General features: G+C 37.8%; 1 protein-coding gene across 2 annotated transcripts in view; it reads left to right on the forward strand.

Annotated features, from left to right (window-relative positions):
- Positions 1 to 25,018, forward strand: part of Sec22a (SEC22 homolog A, vesicle trafficking protein) — a 60,727-nt gene that overhangs the window by 11,840 nt on the left and 23,869 nt on the right. For both annotated transcript variants that reach the window (XM_075965363.1, XM_075965370.1), the window contains exons 3-5: positions 9,255 to 9,418; positions 10,487 to 10,681; positions 24,039 to 24,154. In XM_075965363.1, coding sequence (XP_075821478.1) covers positions 9,255 to 9,418; positions 10,487 to 10,681; positions 24,039 to 24,154 — 475 coding nt within the window. The remainder of the gene's footprint in view (positions 1 to 9,254; positions 9,419 to 10,486; positions 10,682 to 24,038; positions 24,155 to 25,018) is intronic.

Below are 25,018 nucleotides of genomic sequence, written 5' to 3' on the forward strand. Positions count from 1 at the left end.
TGGGAAATTAACATGTTATTACTATAATGTGGCTGAAATGTCCCACGGTGTAGACAGCTGGATGCTTTATTCTCAACAGGCCAGACTTCCGGGTGTGGCTCAAGGGCAGTGGTTCTCAAAGTGCCGGTTGCAACCCCCTTTGTGGGATGTGTATCAGATATCCCCATTAGGGAGGTTCTTCACAATCAGTCGCGACATGGCTCCCAGGTCCTCCAAGCTTCTGATTCACGCACCCCGCCACACCAACTTCCCACAACTTTCACGCCACCTCACTGGGCGCTGCCATCTTTGGCGCGTCACCTTGACTTAACATTTTTTATGACCTTTTTTTCTCCCTGCTGTGAGTTAGATGAAACTTAAGGGCTTTGCAGTAGTAACGTGGCACACAGCCTGCAGCTGCCAACAGGCCACCCCTTTTTGTCCTGGCCGCGCTACATACTAAGTATCTCTTTCTGTCAAAGCCCAGTTTATAGCCTGCTTGTTTTGAGTACCTCCTTTCCTATTACTAGTATTTCATTTTCCTGATGATCTCACTGTCTTCATAGGTTTCATGTAGAACTTGTTCAACTGCTCTTCTTCACCATTTAAATATTAAATTCTCTAATTTGCTCTCTGTAACTGGATTGTAACTCCTTGAGGTAATTGACCCACCACAGCCTAACCTATTTTTAAATATTTATTTTTAATTGAATGTCTGTGTGTGGGGGGGTGCTGCATACATGTGGATTTGTGCACATGTGAATGCAGGTACCCTTGGAGTCCTGAAGAGGGGGCCAGCTCCCTGGGGGTTGGAGTTTGAGGCTGTAATGAGCCACCCGAGGTGGGTGCTTGGAACAGAACTCAGACTCTCTGCAAGTAGTACATGCTCCTAATCATAGATCCACCTCTCCAACCCAGCCTAACTATTTTAATTCTTCATCTTCTAGTATAATGCTTTTCATATCTGTATAGAAACTGAGTGTCAGAGTAACTAAGTTGTAAATGTTGGCTAAGCCACTTAGTTCCTCACATTGACGTCTAGTTGACTTGGCAGAGAAAGACTAGAGTTTGGAGGGGGAAATATGAGAATAGTAAGGTTTAAAATTAGGAGAGCTCTTTTAATTTTCTCCCTCTCTGTATGGGGGAAACAATGGGTTTTCCGCGACTGCAGTGGCCTGAAGGCCATTTTGCTGGTAAAGCACATTCCTCGGAGTACGGCTCACATTAGTGCAGTGTCTTGCACATGTCATAGCAGCAGCTAAAGCGAGAGGGGCCCTTGTTTGCTTTCTGTCGCTGTGATAAACACCATGATCAGAAACAACTTGAGGAGGGAAGGGTTTATTTGCCTCACATTTTCTGACACAGTCCATTATTGGGGAAGGCAGGGCAGGAACTCCAGTAGGGGCACAGTCAAGGACCAGAAGGAGCCCTGCTTACTGGCTTCTCCCAGGATCATGGTCAGCTGTCCTTTTTCATAGGACCAGGGTCCTCTGCTTAGGGGTGGCCAGTCTGATGAAAGCAGTTCCCCAGTTAAGGTTCCCTCTTCCCTGGTGTGTCAAGTAGACAGTGACACTAGCTATGACAGATATTTTAGGAATTCACAGTGTTCCCAACCATGGTTGGGAAAATAAGTCTATTTTCTCCAAAAGGGTTGTTGATTGAGCAGAGCAGGGAAGAGTGTGAGAGTAGCCATGTGTATAATTTTGCATCCCACAATGATAGTATAGTAATTTTTTTCTTTCTTATTTATTTATTTATTTATTAAAGATTTCTGTCTCTTCCTGCCACTGCCTCCCACTTCCCTCCCCCTTCCCCAATCAAGTCCTCCTCCCTCGTCAGCCCCAAGAGCAATCAGGGTTCCCTGCCCTGTGGGAAGTCCAAGGACCACCCACCTCCATCCAGGTCTAGTAAGGTGAGCATCCAAACTGCCTAGGCTCCCACAAAGCCAGTACATGCAGTAGGATCAAAAACCCATTGCCATTGTTCTTGAGTTCTCAGTAGTCCTCATTGTCCGCTATGTTCACAGAGTCCGGTTTTATCCCAGGCTTTTTCAGACCCAGGCCAGCTGGCCTTGGTGAGTTCCCTATAGAACATCCCCCAAAAAGAGGAACATGGGATGTACTCACTCATATTTGGTTTCTAGCCATAAATAAAGGACTTTGAGCCTATAATTAGTAATCCTAGAGAAGCTAAATAAGAAGGAGAACCCAAAGAAAAACATATAGGCATCCTCCTGAATATTAACCTTCATCAGGCGAGGAAAGGAGACAGAGACCCACATTGGAGCACTGGACAGAAATCTCAAGGTCCAAATCAGGAGCAGAAGGAGAGAGAGCATGAGCAAGGAACTCAGGAGCGCGAGGGGTGCACCCACACACTGAGACAATGAGTATAGTAATTTTTAAGGAATTATTGTTTCATAAATTAAATGATGTACTTCCCTTGTGCTGTAATAAATATCTAATGAATAAACTTACTTTATTACTTTAAAAATGGCTACAGCAATCATTATGAAAATTAAATTGTGTCCTGTGAGGCCTTAACACTCTGTGGTTGACTTTGGAGTTAAAAAATCAGATTGTGTCTGTGAGATCTCTTTTAATTTTGAGACATTGATCTTATGAAAAGGCATATACCCTGTGGGGGCCAGTTTTCCCACTGTGAATTTTAATGGAACAGTGTAATTCATTGGTTCTTTCACTGGAGTTCATTTGAAGTCAGCCAGGCTGCAGGCCTTCTAGACTCTCTCCTTGCCTGGAGATGCTGTCATTTTGTATTTGTCCCTAAACTACTTTCAACTAAAATTCTATTTTAGGCCTCCTGTCTGTTAGTTTCAGTCAGTAGCAGGACTTTCCTTTCACTCTTCGGTGCTATTTTCTGATGACAGGAGTTGTAGCCAGAACAGTAGCCTAGTTATTCACCACCTGCAATGGGCAGGCACTTTACTCAACGGTACCACTGAACTCTGCAGTAGCTCTGAGCACGCTTGGTTAGAGGAGAGCTTCTCCACCGTGGGTGCAGGCTCACAACTCTCATCAGTTTAGACATACTATGCATGTTGAATAAACTCGTGATCTGGCCTAGGAAGCAAATTATTATGGTTTCCATGGGAAAATAATATTCAGAACTCTGACAGTGTGATCACTTTGGGCTCCTTAAAATCCTCAGACTTCTTTATCTTTCTAAGTTGACATTGCTTGGTATACTCATTTTAGTAAAATTTTTGTGAAAGGTTCTATTTCAAAAGTTCTATTTTTTTTAAAAAAATTTATTTATTTATTAAAGATTTCTGTCTCTTCCCCACCACCGCTTCCCATTTCCCTCTTCCTCCCCCAGTCAAGTCCCCCTCCCTCGTCAGCCCAAAGAGCAATCAGGGTTCCCTGCCCTGTGGGAAGCCCAAGGACCACCCACCTCCATCTATTTCAAAAGTACTATTTTTTCTAATACTTAGCAACTTTAACAGAGAGTACATGCTACTAGACACTTTTTCTGTACCCAGGAAAGCTATAAATAACTGGGGAATGTGGCTACGAAGGATAAGCAGAATTTCTCTGTGTGATGGCATAATTGAATTAAAATAATGAAAGAATGAAAATAGTATATGTAATATAAATTAATCATGACATTTAAAAATAATTTGCCAGGCATCCCCCAAATACCCGTAACTCTAAACAAATCTGAGGGAAATGAGTCCCTTCTCTGGCCTCTGTGTGTAAGCATGCACACATGAACATGTGTACATAGACTCACAGAGACACATACATACACAAATAAATCTTTAAAAAATTATATTGAATATTCTGAGGGTCTAGCTGAAGCTCTAGGTTTGATCCTCAGCACCACATAAACCAGGTACTCAAAGAAGTCGAGGCAAGAAGATCAAAAGTTCTTAGCTACATAAGAATTTAAGGATATCCTGGAAATAGGACAACCTGTCTAAAAACAACAAAACAAAAAACCCATTGTGATTAAATTAGAGAAAAGAGACTATGTCCATTGGCAGTACAAACATGCATATGTAAAAATAATGATAAAGGGAGCGGAGGCATCACTACACATTTAGGAAGCCATGTGTGGATACTCACTACAGAGCACCACATCTTCACAGTTACCTTCAGTGACCTCTGCGAACACCCTTAGCTTCAGGATATACTGAAGATAAATTGAACTGAAACAGCAGTGACTGGAAGAGTAGGTGAAATAGTATTCTTTCTGTGTTTTAGTCATTGAGATTTTACTTTGTGTAGACACTACTGGACTGTAAGCAAGTGAGTGATACCCATTTGGTATTTCTTTATTTGTTCAGTTATTGAACACCTATTATGTACTAGATCCCACTATTCTAGGAGCTAAGAGTACAATAGTGGGCAATACAGAAACCATCCATGCTCTCATAGAGTACAGTTGTTAATTAAAAAGGCATTGCAGAATGCAAATATGTAAATGTATACTTGCAACTTGAGCTAGTTCATGATTAATAGCAGCTGCTGTTTTATAACCACAAGGGTGAGATCACTTAGATCAGTGGTTCTCAACCTTCCTCATCGTTAATACAGTTAATACAGTTCCTCATGTTGTGGTGACCCCAACCATAAAATTATTTTTGTTACTAGTTCATAACTGTAATTTTACAGCTGTTATGAATTGTAGTGTAAATATCTGGTATATAGGATATGTGATATGTGACCTCCAAAGGGGTCACAATCCACAGATTGAGAATCACTTCTGTAGATCATGCACTTTTCAAAGGCATAAGAACAGATAGGTGGGGCTGGAGAGATGGCTCAGAGGTTATGAGCATTGCCTGTTCTTCCAAAGGTTCTGAGTTCAATTCCCAGCAAACCACATGGTGGCTCACAACCATCTGTAATGGGGTCTGGTGCCCTCTTCTGGCCTGCAGGCATACACACAGACAGAATATCGTATACATAATATATTTTAAAAAAGAACATATAGGTGAGTGGACTTTAGCCAGGTCAGGATTGGTGCACATGGAGAGTGGAAAAGACAGTATTCTGGAAGCTTCTTGGGGTGGGAGTGACGGGGCTGGGAGTGTTTTGGCACACTTGAAGCTCTAAAACAGGCCTCTGTGGGATGCAGAGAAGAAGATGAAGTGGAAAAATTGGAAGGCTTTCCTGGCATGGGGATATACATATTAATACAACTTCCAGATCACTAAATCTCATTGTTCTTCATGTAGTTGAAGAACAACAAAACAAAACAGATTGATCTGTGGCTGAAAAAAAAGTGAAAAAAGATTAAAATCTATACAACATGCAAGTTGGTGTGTTGTAAAAAGATTATAGGCTCTGGAATAAGCTGTTTATCTCAGCTCTTGGTTTGTTGTGCTGGGGATCAAACACAGGACTTTGTAAAGCATAGACAAGTACTCTACCAACTGAAGTATGTCCCCAGGTGCACCATCTCTGTTTATTAATAGTGTGGCCTTGGGTAAGTTACTTGACCTCTCTGAGGCTCTTTATTTGCAGAATGACCTAGTTAGTAGCCTTTTATTGTGAGGATAAATAAAAAATTTATGCAAAATATTCAGCAGAGCAGTCATCACGTCAGCATGTTGTTACTCTTGCTACTCTTACCTTCCTTAAGGCATAGTGTCTACATATAAACATGAACCAAGTACGATGGATACGTGCAGATAGCATGCTTGTAGTGATGTTAGACTGTTTCACAAGAAGTCTTCAGTGAGATGGTAAGAATCTCTGTCTGGATCAACAATAATTGAAAAAGCAATTATTATTCTTATTGCAAATGTAAATTAACAGACCTTGCATGTACTGTTAGGAAGCTGTTTTTATTTGAGAGAAAGAATTATAAGGCTAAATTTACTCTGAAAGTCAAATGTTTAATGGTTTATAGCCTTTTCAGAGAGCATCATACAAGTAGATGACTTTCTGAAAATGCCAGAATATAATATTTTAAAAAATTGGGTTTTCTGTATTTCTAACTCAATCTTCCATCTTAATTTAGCACAAAAAAGACTTGCCATAAACTGAGTTAGATGTCTGTGGCTTACTGAACTATTAATGTAGAGGTACAGCAAAACCCGGACGTAACACAGGAAATGACCAAAATCTTCAGTCACATTATTAAACAATAATGAAATTACTTTTGTTTCACTAGTTGAGAGTTCTGAATGGATGGAAGCCAATTGCTAATTGTGTCCATGCTATTCAAACTATTGTGGAGTACATTCAAATGCTAATGACATGGCAAAGAATTTTAATAATGACAGAATGTTTTTTGAGACAAGAAAATCACTTGGGAAAATATATTTTAGACTACCTTGGTAGCACATGATTGCATTCCCAGCACTTGCGAGTCTTGAGATAGGAGGACCAGAAGTCTGAGGCCACCCTGAGCTATTAAGTTCAAGAGTTGTTCAAACCCTAGACTTGTTCATGCTAGGCAAACACTGAGCTACATATCTAACCCAGGCCTTCTTAACTATTGCAAAGAATATTTTCTAAAATTGGAAATGGGTTTTTACTTTAACTGCATACCATAATCAGCTATAGTAAATTAATCTTGCTTCTGTAATACTGCTATCCTTTCTGTCTTTCTTTCTTTTTTTTTTTTTGTCATTTAATCCTAGAAATATTCATTACAGCAGCACAGCCCTCTCTGCTCAGGATCCAGACTGGGGTTAGGTATTATCATATGTGGTTGGCATGATTCTTTAGACTTCTTTGATTGGGAGCATTTCTATAATCTTTATTTTTCAAGCATTGAGGGGTTTTTGTTTGTTTTGTTTTAAAAGAATATACCTCCCTGGGATCCCTAGTAGTGGGACCAGGATCTCTCCCTGGCACATGAACTGCCAAATATATGTATTCTCAAGACATAAACAGTCTGACTATCCTGGAACTCACTGTAGACCAGGTTGGCCTTGGACTCATAGAGATCCCCCTACCTCTGCCTCCCAAGTGCTGGGATTAAAGGCATGCGCTACTACTGCTTTTTGGAACCTATTCTCTATGATGGGATGCCTCACTCAATCTTGGTGCAGGGTGGAGGAGCTTGGTCCTGCCTCAACTTGATATGCCATGCTTTGTTGACTCCCATGGGAAGCCTTACCCTTTCTGAGGAGTGGTGGTGGTGGGTGTAAAGGAGGTGGAGGGGGAGGGAATTGGAGAAGGGAGGGAAAACTGTGTTAGGTATGTAAAATAAATAAGAAAATTTAATAAAAAATAAAAGCAGGATAATTAAGTTATAAGAGCTAGTTAGGAAAAAGCCTAATTTTAAGGCCAAGGTTTCATAATTAATACTGTTTCCATGTCATTATATGGGGGCTGGTGATCCAAAGATAGTCTGACAAGAAAACTTGCTACACTAGAGTTATCTGAATGGAGGGAGATTCAATTGAGAAAGTGCCTCTATAATATCCAGTTATAATTAGTGATTGATTGGGGAGGGCCCAGCCCATTGTGGGTGGTGCCATCCCTAGGCTGGTAGTTCTGGGTTCTATAAGGAAGCAGACTGAGAAAGCCATGGTGAGGAAGTCAATAACCAACACCCCTCCATGCCTCTGTCTGCATTAGCTCTTGCCTCCAAGTTTCTGCCCTGTTTGAGTTCCTGTCCTGACTTCTTTCAATGATGTGGAAGTACACTTCCAAGTAAAACCTTTCCTTCCCCCCACTCCCCCAAAGAATATGCCTCCCTACCTAAAAATTGGAGTGTTGCCTATTTTGCTGTTTCTTCACTATTAGATTCTGGTTATACATTCCAGTTGGGAATACTGACAAGTGATGTCTTTCCTTAGAGTGCCACACTTGGAAATGCATGCTGTCTGCCTGCCCCTCATTACTGGTATTAGAATAACTTGGTCAACAAGTTCTCTGGTTTCTACTATAGAATTTCCTCTTGCAGCTAATAAACAGTCTGTTGCAAGGAGAGGCTGCTTGTTCGTCCTGGCCATCCAGCTAGCTTAGTCCTGAAATAACCACACAGAAACTGTATTAATTAAATCACTGCTTGGCCCATTAGTTCTAGTTTCTTATTGGCCAATTCTTACATCTTAATTTAACTTTAATTTCTATTAATCTGTGTATTGCCACGTGGCAGTGGCATACCAGGTAAAATTCCCAGCCTCTGTCTCCCGTGGATCCATGGCATCTCTCTCTCCTCCTTTCTTCCTGAATGCCATTTAGATTTCCCTATCTGCCTAAGTTCTGCCCTATCAACAGGCCTAAAGCAGTTTCTTTATTAACCAATGAAAGCAATGCAAAGACAGAAGGACCACCTATACCAACAGTCTATTGGAAAACATCTTAAAAGCAGCCTGTGGGTTGAGACCACAGTTAGTGGGGAAGTGCAAGTGATCCTTTCACAGGGGTTGCTTAAAGCCATCGGAAAACACAAGCCAAAGGAAAACACAAATATTTATGTTACGATTTATAACAGTAGCAAAATTACAGTTAAAATGTACCAATGAAAGTAATTTTATGGTTGGGGAGCACCATAACATGAGGACCTGTATTAAAGGGTCATAGCATTAGGAAGGTCAAGAACCACACCATACAAATATGTTGTTATACTTCAAAATTTCTTCCTGGATTAATATTCGTAATCATTGTGCCTGATCCAGTTTTTATTATGGTGACTTTAAAAAGGTGTTTTGTTTATTTTTTTCCCCTGCCTGTAGTACTACTTCCTCCAGCTAGGCAGTTCCTAGCATTTTGCTATAAGCCATACTCCTTTCTTTCTTTTTTTATGTATTTGTCATTATTATGAATGAAAAAAAAACCCTCCTGTGATACATATAATTTCTTTTCCCTCAGTGTTCTAATGTAAAAGATTTGATTCTTGGGTCAATGATGACTTCAAGAGATTAGTGGCCACCCTGAACTTTTATGTTAAGTTCTATATATCTTTCCAGGGTTAGTGTCCATAACTTTGGCCAGATTTTTCTGAACAGTTCTTGATTTGAGTGTATAATTTTCACCTGGTTTTGTGAAGGGTTGACCTTTAAGCTACTTGGATACTTACATGTTTGTATGTTCTTTCCCTTGCTTTCTGCTCTGTGATGACTAGCTGCAATTCCAGAAGTGTAGTGTGTCTCCCTTTCTTACACATCCACAACTTTAGATAGTAGTGTATCTTGGTTCTTTTAAAGTTATTGCTGGAATATATAATAAATGTTAATGTCTTCATTGCTACTGTAGCAGCAGTTTATGGTATATAGAACCAGTCTTGTGAAACAACAAATTACCTTGATTTAATTTGAAATTTTAAACCCAATGTTTTTTACACTGTAGTTTTATTAGCTCTCTGGGAGTGAGCTACATGATGTTGTGCACTGAAAATTACCCAAATGTTCTGGCCTTCTCTTTCCTGGATGAGCTTCAGAAGGAGTTCATTACTACTTATAACATGATGAAGACAAATACTGCTGTCAGACCATACTGTTTCATTGAATTTGGTAAGGGCCTGGTTTGTTTTGTTTTGTTCTTTTCTGTACTTTTTAATATTCTGTCTGTCAAACAGTTTATCATCTAATATTGGGGAGTAGTGGAGAAACTTCTTCAGCCTTGATTTTGATAGAATAATTGGCAAAGGATCTATAGTTCTTAATTTGGATGTCTATTAGGAAAAAAATGTGTTTGAGCAGTGAAGGAGATTGTGATCATTAGTCCAAAGAACGAATCCCAGAGGACAGATTCTCAGTGAGAAGTTTATAAGCCCCAGACTCTGTTTAGTGTTTATGTAGTAATCTTTTATAGTCTGCTTAATGTAGAACAGGGGTTGGCAAATACTTGCTGGAAAAGATCAGAGAGTGCGTATTTCAGGCTTTAAGGGCCGTCTAGTCTCTGCCACAACTACTCAGCTCTGATATCGCAGCTTGAAAGCAGCCACAGGCAATACATAAATGAATGAGCAAGGTTATTGTCTAATAAAACTTTATTTACAAATAAAGCAATTTAGATTTGGCCTATGGGCGGTAGTTTTCTCAACCAGAAAAATCTGGTCAAAGTTATGGATTTCTTTACATAGAAAGAGGGAAATAGTAAAGATAAAATTTTGCTTGGAAGATAATTTAGAAAATTTCTTTTGATTCCACTAAACTTATTCTTTAGAACATACTATCTAATGGTATAAATAGTAAATAAGAAAGAAGATTTATAAAAACACATTGCTTATGGTATAATTTGTATGTAATTACAGCTAATTACAAATTGAATATTTTGTGAGATAAGGATATAAAAATTAAGTCATTGGTTGACAATTAAAACTGGTTTCTTTTTGTTACTACAATTCCTAAAAGTCTATATTTACGTTATAGTAACTTCATTATAGAGTTTAATATTTAGAGTGTAAAACTGATGACTCCATGATACAACATCCTGTTAAACATAATACTGGAAATCCCTTGACAAACTGAGGAGTTTTGAATAACAAACTTTATATAATTTATACTCATAAACATCACACTCTCAAATGATTTAATTAACAAATAACTGCAAGGAAATTTATTTTTTATTTTACATAGATAACTTCATTCAGAGGACCAAGCAGCGTTATAATAATCCCAGGTCTCTTTCAACAAAAATAAATCTGTCAGACATGCAGATGGAAATCAAGCTGAGGCCCCCTTATCAAATCCCAATGTGTGAACTGGGATCAGCCAATGGAGTCACATCTGCATTTTCTGTTGACTATAAAGGTGCTGGTAAGATTTCTTCTGGTGAGTTTTGGATCTTAATTACTTTATTAACTTTTTAAAAAGTAACAGAGGAACTCTTGAAAATCAATTGCTTTATTTTAGTGTTTTAAATCAACTTATGAGAGAATATGGAAGTCAAAGTAATCCATTTTCTCAGTTGTTATAAAGTAGGCTACTGAAGGCTTGATATTTTGGAAATTACTTCCAAATGATAATCTCAGAAGGTATCTTTGCTAAAAAGCATTCGATTTCTTTTAAACATTTTTTTCTAGAAATGTCTATTATATCAAATAGCAATATTCAGTATAGGAGTTTTGACTGTAACAGAAACTAAAAGTTGTAGTGACTGACTACTCAGATCTCCCCTTCCACAGAAAGTACACAAGGCTTAGCAGGGGTCAGGATGAAACTTCTCTGTAAAATGGAAACCCCACTATTTTACAAAAGTAGATGTGCTATTGCTGGACTACTACTTAAACATTTCCTTGTAGATCAAGCTAATGTCTGATTCCATATTAATACCTACTGGTGTGGTCTGAGGTTCTGTCACCTCCCTCAGCTGAAGCAGAAGGCAGTTCCATTTTTTTCTATGCTTCTAGCCTAATATTTTTCATGTAAAGCATCTTCAATTCCTTAAGACTTTTCTGTCATTTTGACACCTTCCCTAACCCTATATTTGCTTTAGTTTGCTAGTATTCTTTAAATGTGGACTGAATATGACATTTCACATGTAATTTAATTATATAAATATGGGAGAAAGGGAAAACCTTTCACTTCAATAATCCAGTCAGTCAATAAACAAGTAAATAAGGACAAGAAATAAAATGGCATTCAAATTGCAAAGAAAATAGATAATTCCATTCATGTGTGATTTTTTTTTTTCTGTAGAAAATTCTAAGGATTCCTCTAGAAAACTATTAGAACAAGTGCATGACTTCAGAGAGGCTGCATGATACCTTAGGTGTTAGTGCCTAAGACCTCTACACTGTACACTAGCAGTAAGCAATCTGAAGATGAAATGGAAAGCCCATTTATTGGAGACCAGCAAAATATTTTTAAACGAAGTTAAGACAAAAATTAGTGGGAAGCAGATCCACATTTAAGGGTTAGCAGACAATCTTACTAAGATAGCTGTACTCCTAAGTAAATAGAGACTCAGCATACTCTGAGCTGCTTTTTTTAAAATAGAAATTGACAAGTTGATTCTAAAATTCATATATAAATGTAAGGAATATATACATATATATGCAAAATAATCTTGGAAAAGTTGAAAAATTCAAACTTCAAAGGTATTGCCAAGTTATAGTATCTATATGGAGTGGTTCTGCTTTAAGGCTAGCATGTAGATCAGGGTAGTAGAATTGAGATCACAGAAGTAAACCCTTTCAGTGTGGCCAATTCACACAGTGATTCTAAGACAATGGTGGAAGGTCATACAGTGTTGGGACAGCCACGTATCCACATGTAAAAGAAAGAAATTAGACTACTGCATAGCCACAGCACAAAAATTAACACAGTGCAAAGCCCTAAATTTACCAGCTCTAAACTCAGAACTCTTAGTAGAAAACATAGGTGTGACTCTTCATGATCTTGTGTTAAGTTTTTCAGATTTGATTTTAAAAAAATCACTGTAAGGGCTGAAGAGATGGCTTAGTGGTTGCTCTTCTAGAGACCCCAGGTTCAAGTCCCACTACCCACATGGCATCTCACATCTGTCTGTAACTGCAGTTCCAGGGCTTCTGATATCCTCACACCGACATACAAGCAGACAAAACACCAATGAACATTAAATGAAAATAAATTATATATGAAAAAAGTCACAGTGAGAAAAGACAAAATATACAAAATGAAATTTATCAAATTAAAACTCACAATCAGAATGAAACCCCACAAAATGAAAAAAATATTCATGAGTCATTTGTGCATAAGAGATTAGTATCTAAAATATTTAAGTAATTTGTAATTCAGCAATAATGAAGCAATCCGATATATAAACAGAAAAGATTTGAATTTGCTTTTTTCGCCTTCTTCTCTTCTTCCTCTTCCTTTTGGTACAAAAACAATCAAAATGGGTTTGAGAGGTGGCTCAGCATTTAAGAGCACTGGTTGCACTTCCAGAAGACCTGGTTTTGATTCCCAACAACCACATGGCGACTCACAACCATCTGTAACTCCAGTGGATCAGATGCCCTTTTCTGACCTCCTTGGGAACCAGGCATGTAAATGACAGACAAAATACCCACACACATAAATTTCATTTAAAATTTAAAAATCAAAATGTACTTATTTAATATACATTCAAAAGGCTCTATCAGAATTAATTTAAAAGACAACCTCACAACTTAAAATAGAGACTCTACAGAATTTGAGGGGACGACAGACCGTCCACTACTGTCTGTTGGATGTCTTAATTGCATTGTTCATGTGATTTTTCAATTTGTTTTCTGGAAAATTGCATTAATTTCTTTTCAGTTTTTAAACAAATTTTTAATATCTATGTTAAATTCCCCATGATGTGTTATGCTTTTTATATGCTATCAGATTCAATTTGCTAAAGTTTTGATATTTTATATGTGTCTCACTGAGGGAGTTGATTTCTAGTTTTTCATTTTTATTTATGCTTGGTTTGACTATCTTGGCAAAGCCAACATGAGAAAATACACTGGAGGGTGCTCTTTCCTCTTTTATGTTTTTCGAAAGTGTTCTGTAGGACCCAGCAATGAAACCTCAAATACCTTTGTCTGGGGAAGATTTAAATCAGTTTCTTTACTAGGGCCAGGGCTGCTCAGCTTGTCTGTTTTTCTTAGTGAGCATTTGCAGCTTATTTTAAAGAAATCTATTTATTTTTTTCAGGTTATGGATTTTTGATGTATAATCCATGTTTCTTTATCCCTTTATTTTCCATAGAATTAGAATTATGTCATCTTTCTCATTTCTGATATTGGTGATTTTTCTTTTGCTATTTTCTCCTAGCACATAAAAACTGATCACTTTTATTGAGTTTTTTTTAAAGAATCAGCATTTTACTTTCATTGATGTATTATTTTCTATATTATTGACATGTTCTGCTTATTCTCCCATTTTCTGCTTACCTTGGGTTCCTATGCTCTTGTTTTCTGAGATTTGGAGCAATTTATTTGAGATCGTCTTTTCTAAAACAAGCACCTGCTGCTACCTATCTCGTTCTCAGTATTGCTGTAGCTACATCCATAGATTTTTAACATACTGCATTTTTTTCATTCTGCTTAAAATACTTTTTTAAAATTTCCTTTTGACTTTTTTGATTCCTGAATTATTTAGAAATGTATAGTTTTATTTAGGCATTTTCAGATCTTTATTGATTTTTAACTTAATTACATTGTGTTCAGGGAACAAACTTTATTTGATTTGGATATTTTAAAATTTATTGAGACGTGATTTATTCCCAAGAAAATAGTCCATTGTTAATCATTCTTTTCTGCTTAAAGTGCATACTCTGTTGTTAGTGGTGTATTCTGTGTTACTTAGATCAAGATAGCTGATATTGTTGAAATCTGTTGTGTCTCTTCTGACTTGCTGTTTGCTTCATCCATCCTTTGAGAAATGGTTATTGCAATCTCTTCTGAATGTATATCTTATTTTAGGATGATCAGTTTTCATATTATGTGTTTTTAAAGATTTATTTCTTTGTATTATATGTATGTATTATTTGCCTGTATGTATGTTTGTGCACCATGTGCATACTTATTACCCACAGAGGACAACATTGGATCCCTGAGAACTGGAGTTATAGATGGTTGTGAGCCTCCATGTGGGTGCTGGGAACTGAACCTGCTTCCTCTGCAAGAGCAACAAATGCTCATAACTACTGAGCCATCTCTCCAGCCCCCTATATTAATGTATTTTAAAGCTTGTAGTTTGAAGCATTCGTTCCTTTATCATTTTGAAATTCTTCATACCAAGGAATATATTACACTTTGAAATCTTTATAATATAGATACTACATTAAAATTCATATTAGAGTTCCATCTGTTGTCTGTTTTTCTCTGTGTCCTTATGTTTATGTGGTGGTTTAGTGCCTTTTCAGTGGGAATCCTAAAGGTCTAGTGAGGAGTATCAGGTACTTGAAGGCAATTAGAATCTGACTTCTTGCTTGTATATGAAGCTGCCTGCACCCAGCAGGATATCAGTCACCATGGTGCAGCCATCACTTTTCTACAGTGACTGGGGACATGTACATTGCTCTAATTTGATTTGTTCTTCCTACTAGAAGCAACACTTTGACATTTGTTGTGTGCCCCATTTCTTGTTTGTTAAACAATTGATAAGTTTGGGAAGCACATTATCAGGAAATACTATACTGTTAGGTCTTTCTACCTCTGTACTTCCTTAGTAACCTTCTGGTCTACCTGGATGAGAGTACCCTGAAGGCCACTGGAATAACCAGGAGTTGAGTTTATAAATGTCACAGTGAAGAAATACCTTAATAATGTCTACTTTTAAAACTGGTCTTATGGGTTAACAAGCAGCCTAGTGAACAGTGTTTGATCATCATTTAACCAGCAATGATTCTAAGTGTTTTTGTGATTCCGCATGGTCTTAGACCTCCTTTTAATGTTTGTATTAACTTACAAATCCTATCTTAAGGCTATCTCAGAGCACAACATATTCTTTAACCATTCTGCAGTGGTTTTCATGTTTCTAGAAACCTGTTTAATTGTCCTCCTTTAGAGGTAAACTGTTCACATGTATGGAACTTTTTTGCTTTTAGGGTGGTAAATGTCTTTTTCCCTTAATGTCATTGGAGGTGAGGGTGGATGGTTTATCAGTGTTTAGCTAGCATGTTACATGTAGTTGTGGGTGGGAGTGTTGTTAGGTTTTGTTTTAATGGATCTTGTTTAATGCTATCCATTGGTTCTTACGCCTTTTCAGCTAAAAAAAAAAAAAGCTTTAATTTTTAAGGAAGTATATAATTCATGGCTCAGTTGAGTTTTTCTTCTTTCTTTATTTATTTTTTAGTGAGTATGATCCAGGTGGAATTCATAGAGACGTGTGGCCTGCTGTTAGAGGGACTAAGTTGCATCTCTATTACTATTCTCTCACAGCAAGCTGATTGAAGGAGCGTACCCTCAGCATGGCTCCCTGGCAGCAGAGCCGTCCCTGCAAACCCGCCTGGGTTCTGGGATTGCTGTGCATTTCAGAGCTTGTCGATGCAATGAACGGTGACTGGGGAATTTCCCCCGAACTTCAAGGCAAAAGTGTTTTGTTTTGATTTTTTTTGTAAGCCCCTTCCCCTGTTTGGTGGTGTTTATCTTTCAAACCTTTAATGTTACTAGTGCTGTCCACAAGCATGGCGAGCAGTGAGCAGGTAAAGAGGCAGTATTAAAGTGTTTCGAACCTAACAGACCTCTGCATATATCACTGTGGTCCACAGAGAGGACTGGGGAAGTAGCTAAGAGATGCAGTATCAGCTCCTGGTTGGTGCCTTAGGATAAAACCAGTTTTTCTTTGGACTTAGAAATTGTTCCGGTGCACATTTTATTTTAACTGGGCAGTGGTAGTGCCTTTAATCCCAGCACTTGGGAGGCAAAGGCAAGCAGATCTCTGTGAGTTCGAGCCCAGCCTGGTCTACAAGAGCTAGTTCCAGGACAGGCTCCAAAGCTACAGAGAAACCCTGTCTCAAAAAAAAAAAAAAATAGAAATTGTTCCTATGTACGTTTTATTTTTGTTTAATCAAATAAACTTTTTTTTCTCATAGGGTAGGGAAATAAGATGGTATTTATAGGTATCATTTGGTTGCATCCTTAAAAAATCTAATTTTATAATCTTGGCTTTTTAAAAATTAGATATTTAGGTCATTTACAGTTAATGTCATTATTGAAACTGTTGGGTTTTAATCTATCATTTTGACAACTTTTATTTTATTTTTATTTATGTGTCTCTGAATAACTTCACATGTATGTGGTATTTGAGAGTCCAGAAGAGGTGTCAGATTCCTAGGAACTAGAGCTATAGGCAGTTAATTAGTGATCTGCTCAGTGTGGACCCTTTGGAGGTACAGGAATTACTAGTTACTATTAAGCCATCTCTTGATATTTTCCTTTTGTCATATCAGTTTTGATTACCTTTGTCTCTAACTGCCTTCATTTTTGAAATCATTTTCTGTTCTTCACTGGCTTTAATTTGTTTTTGTGATTGCTTTTGGCTTTATAGTATAAAACTATTATTTCACCATTGGGTAGTTGAGTTCTACCATGACTAGCAAGCTAAGAAACAGTTTTCAAAGTGGAAACAGTTCCTTGCCAAAAGGCCATCCATTGCTTTTTAACCAGGGTCTTCTTAATAGTATTTTGTTGGCTTTCTTAGCATCATTCCTGCCTTCCAGGATTATTTTGCACACCATTGCATTGAGCCCATGGTGTCATGTAATGCATTCTAGATCCTCTGTTTCTCTGGGCCCTCAACTGTTGTCATTCAGTAAACAGTGACTCAATACATGTGCAGAAATGTAGAAATGTCTTTGAAATCTAAAAAAGGCATACTAATCAGTGTATCTTTTCTTAGTGGTACCAATTGCCAGGTGCATACACTTAATTCTTACTGCCAACATGTTCTAAATCTTTGATCACCAGCATCTGACTGAGGTGATGTCCTTCTATAATTGTAGTTATTTTCTATTGTCTAGCACACGTGTATTAAGGTATCTAACCTAAGTCATATACTACGGTCTGTTTTTCAAGTACTATCACCATGAGAATAATAATATATACCAAAATAATGCACATGGGTTATTAAGATACTAACCTTCGTAAGCCAAAAGTAAACTTTTTCTATAAAGGGGTATATACCACACATTTTCGATTTCTAAAGGCTGTACAGGTCTGATGTAACTCTGCTGGTGTAATGCATAAAAATTGTATAGTCATAGATAATATGTAAAATACGTGTTCCGAATTTGGTTTATGGGTCATAGTTTGCTAACTCCTGATATAGATTAATCTAATGACAACATGGCTAATGTACTGCCAGGTAGAAACAAAATACTTCTATTTCTTCTGTTTATAAGGACAGAGAAAAACATTTACCAAATTACTGTCTACTTGTAAGAGAATGGATTGATGAGTACTAGCGAGAGATCACACCTAGAAAAGCTCTTGCAGGGCTGGACCCTAACTTAGGTGATAGAGTCCCCAGCACCAAATAAACCAGAAGTGGAGGTTGGGGCGGTCAGAATTTCAGAGTCATCCTCAGCTACAAAGTGAAAAGCACTTACAATCGGAACTTATAAAAAAATGTCATTCTTTAAGACAACCATTGTGGAGACCCAAGCAGGAATGTTAAATGGAAATCACTGTTTTAGTGGGTTGCTTTTTAATTTTAATATTATTTTAAAAATATGTATGCGGATTTTACCTGCATGTATATTTGTGTTCCTCATGTCTGTCTGGTGCCTGAGGAGGTCAGAAGAGAGTATTGGGGCATCTGGAACTGTAGTTACAGATTGTGTGAGCTGCCATGTGGGTGCTGGGAATTAAACCCTGGTCTTCTGCAAGAGCATCTAGTACTTAACCACGGAGCAATCTCTCCAACACAGAAATCACTGTTTAATTGGGATTACCACCATAGGTTTTTAAACCTTAGGTGGCAACACTAGTCATTGCAGTTAACTCAGGAGACTGATTAGTTGCTTAATGGTGTTTGGATGGAAAAACTTCAAGACTTCCTTCTGTTGGCCCATCTCCTATGATAATCCTAACTGGATGGGTCCAGCAGTAGCTGTTGCTTCAGGTGTCTGCACATTAATACATATACTCAGGACTTAGGGTGATGGTCTCAATTTGAGGTGGGTTTCCAACTTGGCCTACCTAAAAGTAGACTCTGTTAGAAACCCTTTGTACTACTGACCTCTAGAAGTTCTCTCTGGACTTAGACCACATTGCTATGCTGTGGTCATTCAACACCAGACACTAGGAGAATGGGATAAGAAACTGGAATTGGTTTAAATTATTTTAAGAAAGAGTAACTTAAAACTAGAGCTCACTTTAAAATTAACTTTTAAATTTATTTTAATTCAGACTGAGTCTACATAATATTTTCTGTAATTCTCAAGTTGAAACATTTGGGGAGGAGAACCTCTAACTAAAATTATTTAGTTTTCAAGCTTTCCCCCTACTTTGGAATAGTGATTTTAAATCACTTTAAAAACATTTCCTGACTTTTCTTTGAAATCCTTTGATTCTTTCTCCCTATGGTCTGGCTCTTGTATACAGCTTCTTAATGTACTGCCATATATATGTATCTTGCCATAGTTATTGAAATCTGTCCATAATGGAGTAAGTGGTCTTGTTAAATGAAGTAGTAAATCTTGCTTTTTCTTTGTCTTTTAAAAAATGTCTTCCTATGGAAAATTTCAGATATATGGATGTTAAGCAGACTAGTGTAATCAATCCTCACGTACCTTTTATGCAACTAAGCAACTATATTGATGTTTTTTCCATCTTTATTTTATCTGCTCTTTATGTATTCTCAGTCACTTGATAATTTATTTCTGTAGTTTTTTGTTTTAAAGAAAAAATTCCTTTATAGGCATAAATATTTTTAAACAGATGTCTTAATATTTTATTCAACTATGCTGTGGTCCACAGATCCTGAGAATGACTGTCATTGAAAAGACACTAAAAATATTGTTATCCCTAAGGAATGGAAAGGGCAAATATGAGCAGGAACTTTTGCTGTGGTTTTCTAGAGAAGGACTGGAGAAGACTGGTTTGGGAATGGCTAATTTGAATAATCTGGGCATTGGGGCCCAGTCTGTGTCTACTTGATGTCAGAACCTGGGATGATTGGGCAAGAAATTAGTGGCCCTGAATATGAGGGCCAAATAGAGAAGATGGTGGGATGTGAAGATCAAGATCGGTTGTTGGCAAGAAAAAGATTCACTAGAGTAAATTGTTTGTCATTTAGTCTTAAGAGAGCAAAGTCCCAAAATGTTAAACTTTCAGAAATACAGACTAAAAAGACATGATAATGCATTGTTTAAACATTTCCATTTCCTCTCAAATATTTCCTCAGTTTAGCTTTTTCCAGAAATCACTGTTGTGACTTTTTTATCTTAATTTTATTCATTCTAGAATATTATTTAATAGGATTATTATTTGACTCTTGTATACAGCTTCTTAATGTAATGTCACATATATGTATAACATGTCTGAATACTTTTTGTGTGAATATATTACAGGATATTTATTGCTGATGGGCATTACTTGTTTTCAGGTGTGCTTACTGTAAGAAAAGCTAGATATTTTTGTTGACCTGTTTTTATTTCCCTTGAGTAAATATCAGGAGCAGCACTTCTGGATCAGAGGGTTAGTTGTTCAATCTTTAAGAACCTGATGGATTTGAAGTATTTGTTCCATTTTACATTCCCACAAGTAACTGTTATAACTTAGAAAAGAGCTGGTACAGAAATACCTTTCAGAATGAGCTATAGTAGGAGAACCTCAGCCATGGGCAGCCATGACTCAGCTTTGAAGTAGGATAGGAATTAGGAGAAATGTGTCATCATGGCCATAGATAGCATAATGGGGCCTTAAGGGGGAGAGAGAGAAGGAGACAGAGAAATTTCCCTTTAAATCCTGAGAGGTGTTTCCTTAGGAGAGATGTCTGCTATAGATAGCATGATAGGGATCCTGATGTGAGAAGTATACTCTTCTGTTCCCAAGAACAAACACGTTTGACTCTTTTTCAGAAAGGTAAGCTTCATAGCACGTGATCTAGCTGGGCCCTGACAAGGGGCAGTATTATGGAGGCAGGCACTAGATAGGGCTATAAAACTTACACCTGGAGCAAAGAGCTGCAAGGCTACAGGATAGTTTGCTCTTAACTCTTTGTTCTAGAGATGAAAAACATCATTGGGGCGTGGCCTGATCTCTGGGACAGAGAGGGTATTTGAGCTAAAAGCAGGCCATTCCATACCCTTACCATATTTAATGTTAGTCTTTTAAAATTTATTCTGTTCCTACTTTTTCCTTTTGAAAAGTCTCTAATTCCTTCAGTTTCTGACATCCCTTCAATTTTCATCCATTTTGGGAATTTTATAGACAACTTATCAGTTGCCATAAAATATTACTCTATTTTGCCCAATAGTTTTCTCTGAATTATTGTGCTAATCATTGTGGAGGCATTTTATGAAATTAGTAAACACTTTCAAGATGGGAATAAGTATATAATACAAAAAAAAGTACAAGGCTGACCAGGAATTGTAAATAGCAAATGCCTATAATGTTAGCAATCAGGAGATTGGATTGAGTCAGGGGAATCATGAGTTTGAGGCCAGCGTGGGCCACATGGTGAATCCCTCTCTAAAAAAAAGTGCGTGTGTGTGTGGGGGGGTGGCAGCACTGGAGACATGAATCAGTGGTTAAGACCATTGACTGCTCTTTCAGAGGTCCTGAGTTCATTACCCAGCAACCACACAGTGGCTAACAACCATCGCTAGTGGAATCTGGTGCCCTCTTCTGGAATAAAGTTGTACATGGTGATAGAGCACTTGTACATAAAATAAGTCATAAAAAAATGAGGGGCAAGGAAGGAAAGAAAAAAGAGACTCATTGTGATTAGGAAGGTGTGTCATCCAGTTAGTATATTATGTTGTATTCTAGGGAGTAAGTTATGTTTACTAAGAGACATGCTTTCTTCAGTGATGTACCTTGTACACTCCGATGTTGAGCAGAGGGACTGTTTAGTCCACCATCTTTGCAAGTCTTCACAATAGATGCTATTCTGCTTTCCTTTTCTTCTTCTTCTTTTCTCTGTTTCAGCCTTTCTGAACTGTCTTTCTTCCCTATACACATTGTGTGAGAATGGCTCTCTCAATCCTGTTTTGTGTTAATCTCCCATCCCTACTATCTACTTTGACACAAAAACACACACCCATGCTCTTAGCTCAGCATCACCAGTTATTTCACTTCTTGATGTCTGAATTTTGCCTTCAGCTTCGCTTCTGAAACTGCCTTACAGTGTCAACAAACATCTCTTAGACAATAGATTGGATACCATTTTTTGCATCCAGATGTTTTCTGGTCTATATGTAGGTAACATTAGCCACATAATTCTTTCTAGACCTCCACCCCCACCGCAGGTGCCTTTGGTTCTCTGCACATCTGACAGTAGCAAAATGAGAAAGCCGTTTGGGTGATGCTACCTGGCTTCAGGAAACAAACAAACAAAAAAATCCATGTTATTCCTGCATAGCCCCTCATTTGTCATGGCTCAGATATATGCTATATACTAGTTCCTGGCCTAGTGCCAAACTGAGTGTGCTGCAAACTTTTCTTGGGTTACAGCAGATCTAGAATCTGTTTCACTGAATAGCAGAGAGCACACAGTAAATACATTACAATGTGGTTAAGTACCTCCTTTGTTTCTCAAACCGGGAAAGTGCCCTTCTGTGATGCCATCCTCTTGTGTTTGTAGAATAAAGTTTGCTTGATAACTCTTCTTGAAAAACTAGCCACAGGTCCCGGGAAAGGGGTGAGGATAAAGCAGGGAAGTCAACACATTAGAATTTCTTGCCCACAGTAAATGGGCACTGTGCCAGCCTGCCCTTGTGCACAGTGCTTTCCTTGTCTTCATTAAAAGAGGTTTAGCACTTGCTTTTACTCTTTAAAAATACCTGTGGTCATTTTGAAATGATGAATTCATAAATGGTATACTATTATTATAAAACACATGTCCTGAGGCTAAAAGGCAGGTGTAAGAAACTTAATAATGTATATTGGCTTGTTTATTTCTTAAATACATTGCCATCAACACATGAAATGGTATCAGATTTCCTTTGAACACACCTGAATTGTAAAGCTTTAATTTCACTGTTGGTTTTTTTATGAGGTGCCTTGTTTCACATGAAAGTGTGACTTGAAAACTATATTTGATAATTACTCAGTTGTCAGTTGGTTTTATTCCTAAAGCCCATTTGCTTTTTATGAGAGTCCAATTTACCTCTTTCTGAGAAAGGATGGACCAAGAGGGACAGATTCTCCAAAATATGACTAGTGTGACTTTTTTCTCACTGCTGAAAGACCATGGTATCAATACCACACAGCGATATTTGGTTTTCTGTTTTCACGGTAGAATCTCAAGAGAGTTTATTAAAAGACTAGACACTGGCAAAGAAGAAATTATGACTGTTATTCTAGATTAGTACTTTCTGCTGATCCTAAAGAATAGTTCATGAGATGTAGGTTTTTGGGTTTTTATTAACTCTTTGGGGAATCTTTTCTGCTGTGATGGCTGAATATAATTTGCAAAGATCTGAGCTTTTTCTTTATTAATGTTCTGCCTCATTAACTTCATTGTTGGGTTTTTACACTTCAGTGGTTTAGATAAAGTAATGAAAATGTGGTTCTGATGTCCTCTTTGGCAGTGTCCTTTTTGAAGTCTACTGGTTATGTGTTTAGTTTGTGATTTCATTTAGTCACAATTGTAAATCCTAATAATTGTGAAATGATCATGAAGGGAAATGATTGTTTAACAAAATATTTTACTTTGTTGAAGCCTGAAAGTTAAGGGAATGTTTTTAAAGATGAAATGGCAATATATGCAGCTGGTTTGGTTCTGGTGTGGTTTTATTTTAGTCACTTTTACCTTCAAGAGACCAAGGGTACAGTCTTCCTAGTTGCAAGACTGTACACTCTATTAAAGAGCTTGGGTGGTGATTATGAATAAGCTTTACATATAGCCAGTGGTGTCTATAGTCTTCTGTCCCAAATACATGGGCTTTGCCTAAAAGCAAGCTATATTTATCTTTAAGAATGTTGTCTAAGCATTTTCAGAAAGCATAGGAGCTTCACATTGACTCTCCAAGCAAAGTCATCTTGTGAAAATGCTTGTACCAAATTGCAAATTGTGCATTTTTTTTGCTAGTAAGTTCCCCCAAGTTATTTACTGACAGATGTAGGTACTCCATACATAGCATCTTTTATTGAAAATAGAAGTTAGGTGCATCTATTAAAATGTAGAAAAACAATATTAATTCCATTTGATTTGAGAATGGGACTTTTATGTTGTCAAATATTTTTCATTTTAGAAAGAATATTTCAGCTGGGTATGGTGTCACACACCTTTAATCCCAGCACAGTGAGGCAGAGGCAGGTAGATCTCTGGGTTGAAGCCAGTCAGATCTCTGTAGTTGAGGTCTGCAGAGTGAGTTCCAGAACAGCCAGGGCTACACAGAGAAACCCTGCTTTGGGAGACTGGGAACTATTTAATTAGTAAGGTATATTCTTTAAAGTTATTTACTTTGAATACATCTAAGTTGAACAGTGAATTTGGGTTGACATAAGCTTAGCTAGCATGAGATGCTGGTATTCATTTCTAACTATTTTTTTTTCTCTCCCAGCACATCAGCGACTGGAACCAGCAACTCTGTCAGGGATCGTGGCGTTTATCCTTAGTCTCTTATGTGGAGCTCTGAACTTAATTCGAGGCTTTCACGCCATAGAAAGCCTCCTGCAGGTACTGTGTTATTTTTGCAGTGTCAGGTGACTGTCTATTCATTCTGCTTGTTACATAGTTGATTTGAATTGGATTAGGACTTAGTATAATTTACAACACAAACTCAAAATCTGTGTTCTTGTACTTGCCCTTTGATACCTTCTTTCAAAAGCACGATTACAGTAGCAGGTCTGGTGGGCATGCCTGTAATCCTGGCCCGTGGGAGGCTGAAACAAGAGGGTTATAAATCTGAGGCCAGCTGAAACCACTTAGTGAGTTCTAGGCTAGCTTGGTTGTGTAATGAAACCCTGTCTCAAAACAAAAAACAAAACCCACAAAAGCACCCACCACCCAAAAAGTACTGACTTCTGGTTGACATGTTCCCTTATCATCCACTCGTTTAGAGGCATTGTTGACAGGCACTGGGGAACATCTAGCTATGTAGCATGGACCCTGCATTCTCACAGCTTAAAGTTGAATTTGATAGGCAAAGACATATGGGAGTAATAACTAAGTTCTTAGAGCCAGAAGAGAGATTACTGTGATTCAGAAGAGGTGAGAAGAGACGGTGAGCTGGCCTTGGAGGAGTAAGAGGGAGAGGAAAGTAGGACACTGCTCCTGGGTGTTCCTTAGGAAGTGCTGCTGCTTTTCCTTCTGCTCAGTGGCCTTTTCAAACCTGAGCTGCCTGGTTAGCAGCAGGGACACTGGTTTCTTCAGGAACTTCATATTCCAGGCCTGTAGCTACCAAACTGTCTAAGTCCATCAGGTTTTAGATGCACAGTTATCTTTTCCTTTGTTCCCATTCTCTATTTCCCAAGAGTTCTTGATATATCACATTATAAATCAGAGTTCTCTCTCTCTGTCTCTCTCTGTCTCTCTCTGTCT

This window comes from Microtus pennsylvanicus, chromosome 1 (assembly GCF_037038515.1).
Source record: "Microtus pennsylvanicus isolate mMicPen1 chromosome 1, mMicPen1.hap1, whole genome shotgun sequence".
Taxonomy (NCBI): domain Eukaryota; kingdom Metazoa; phylum Chordata; class Mammalia; order Rodentia; family Cricetidae; genus Microtus; species Microtus pennsylvanicus.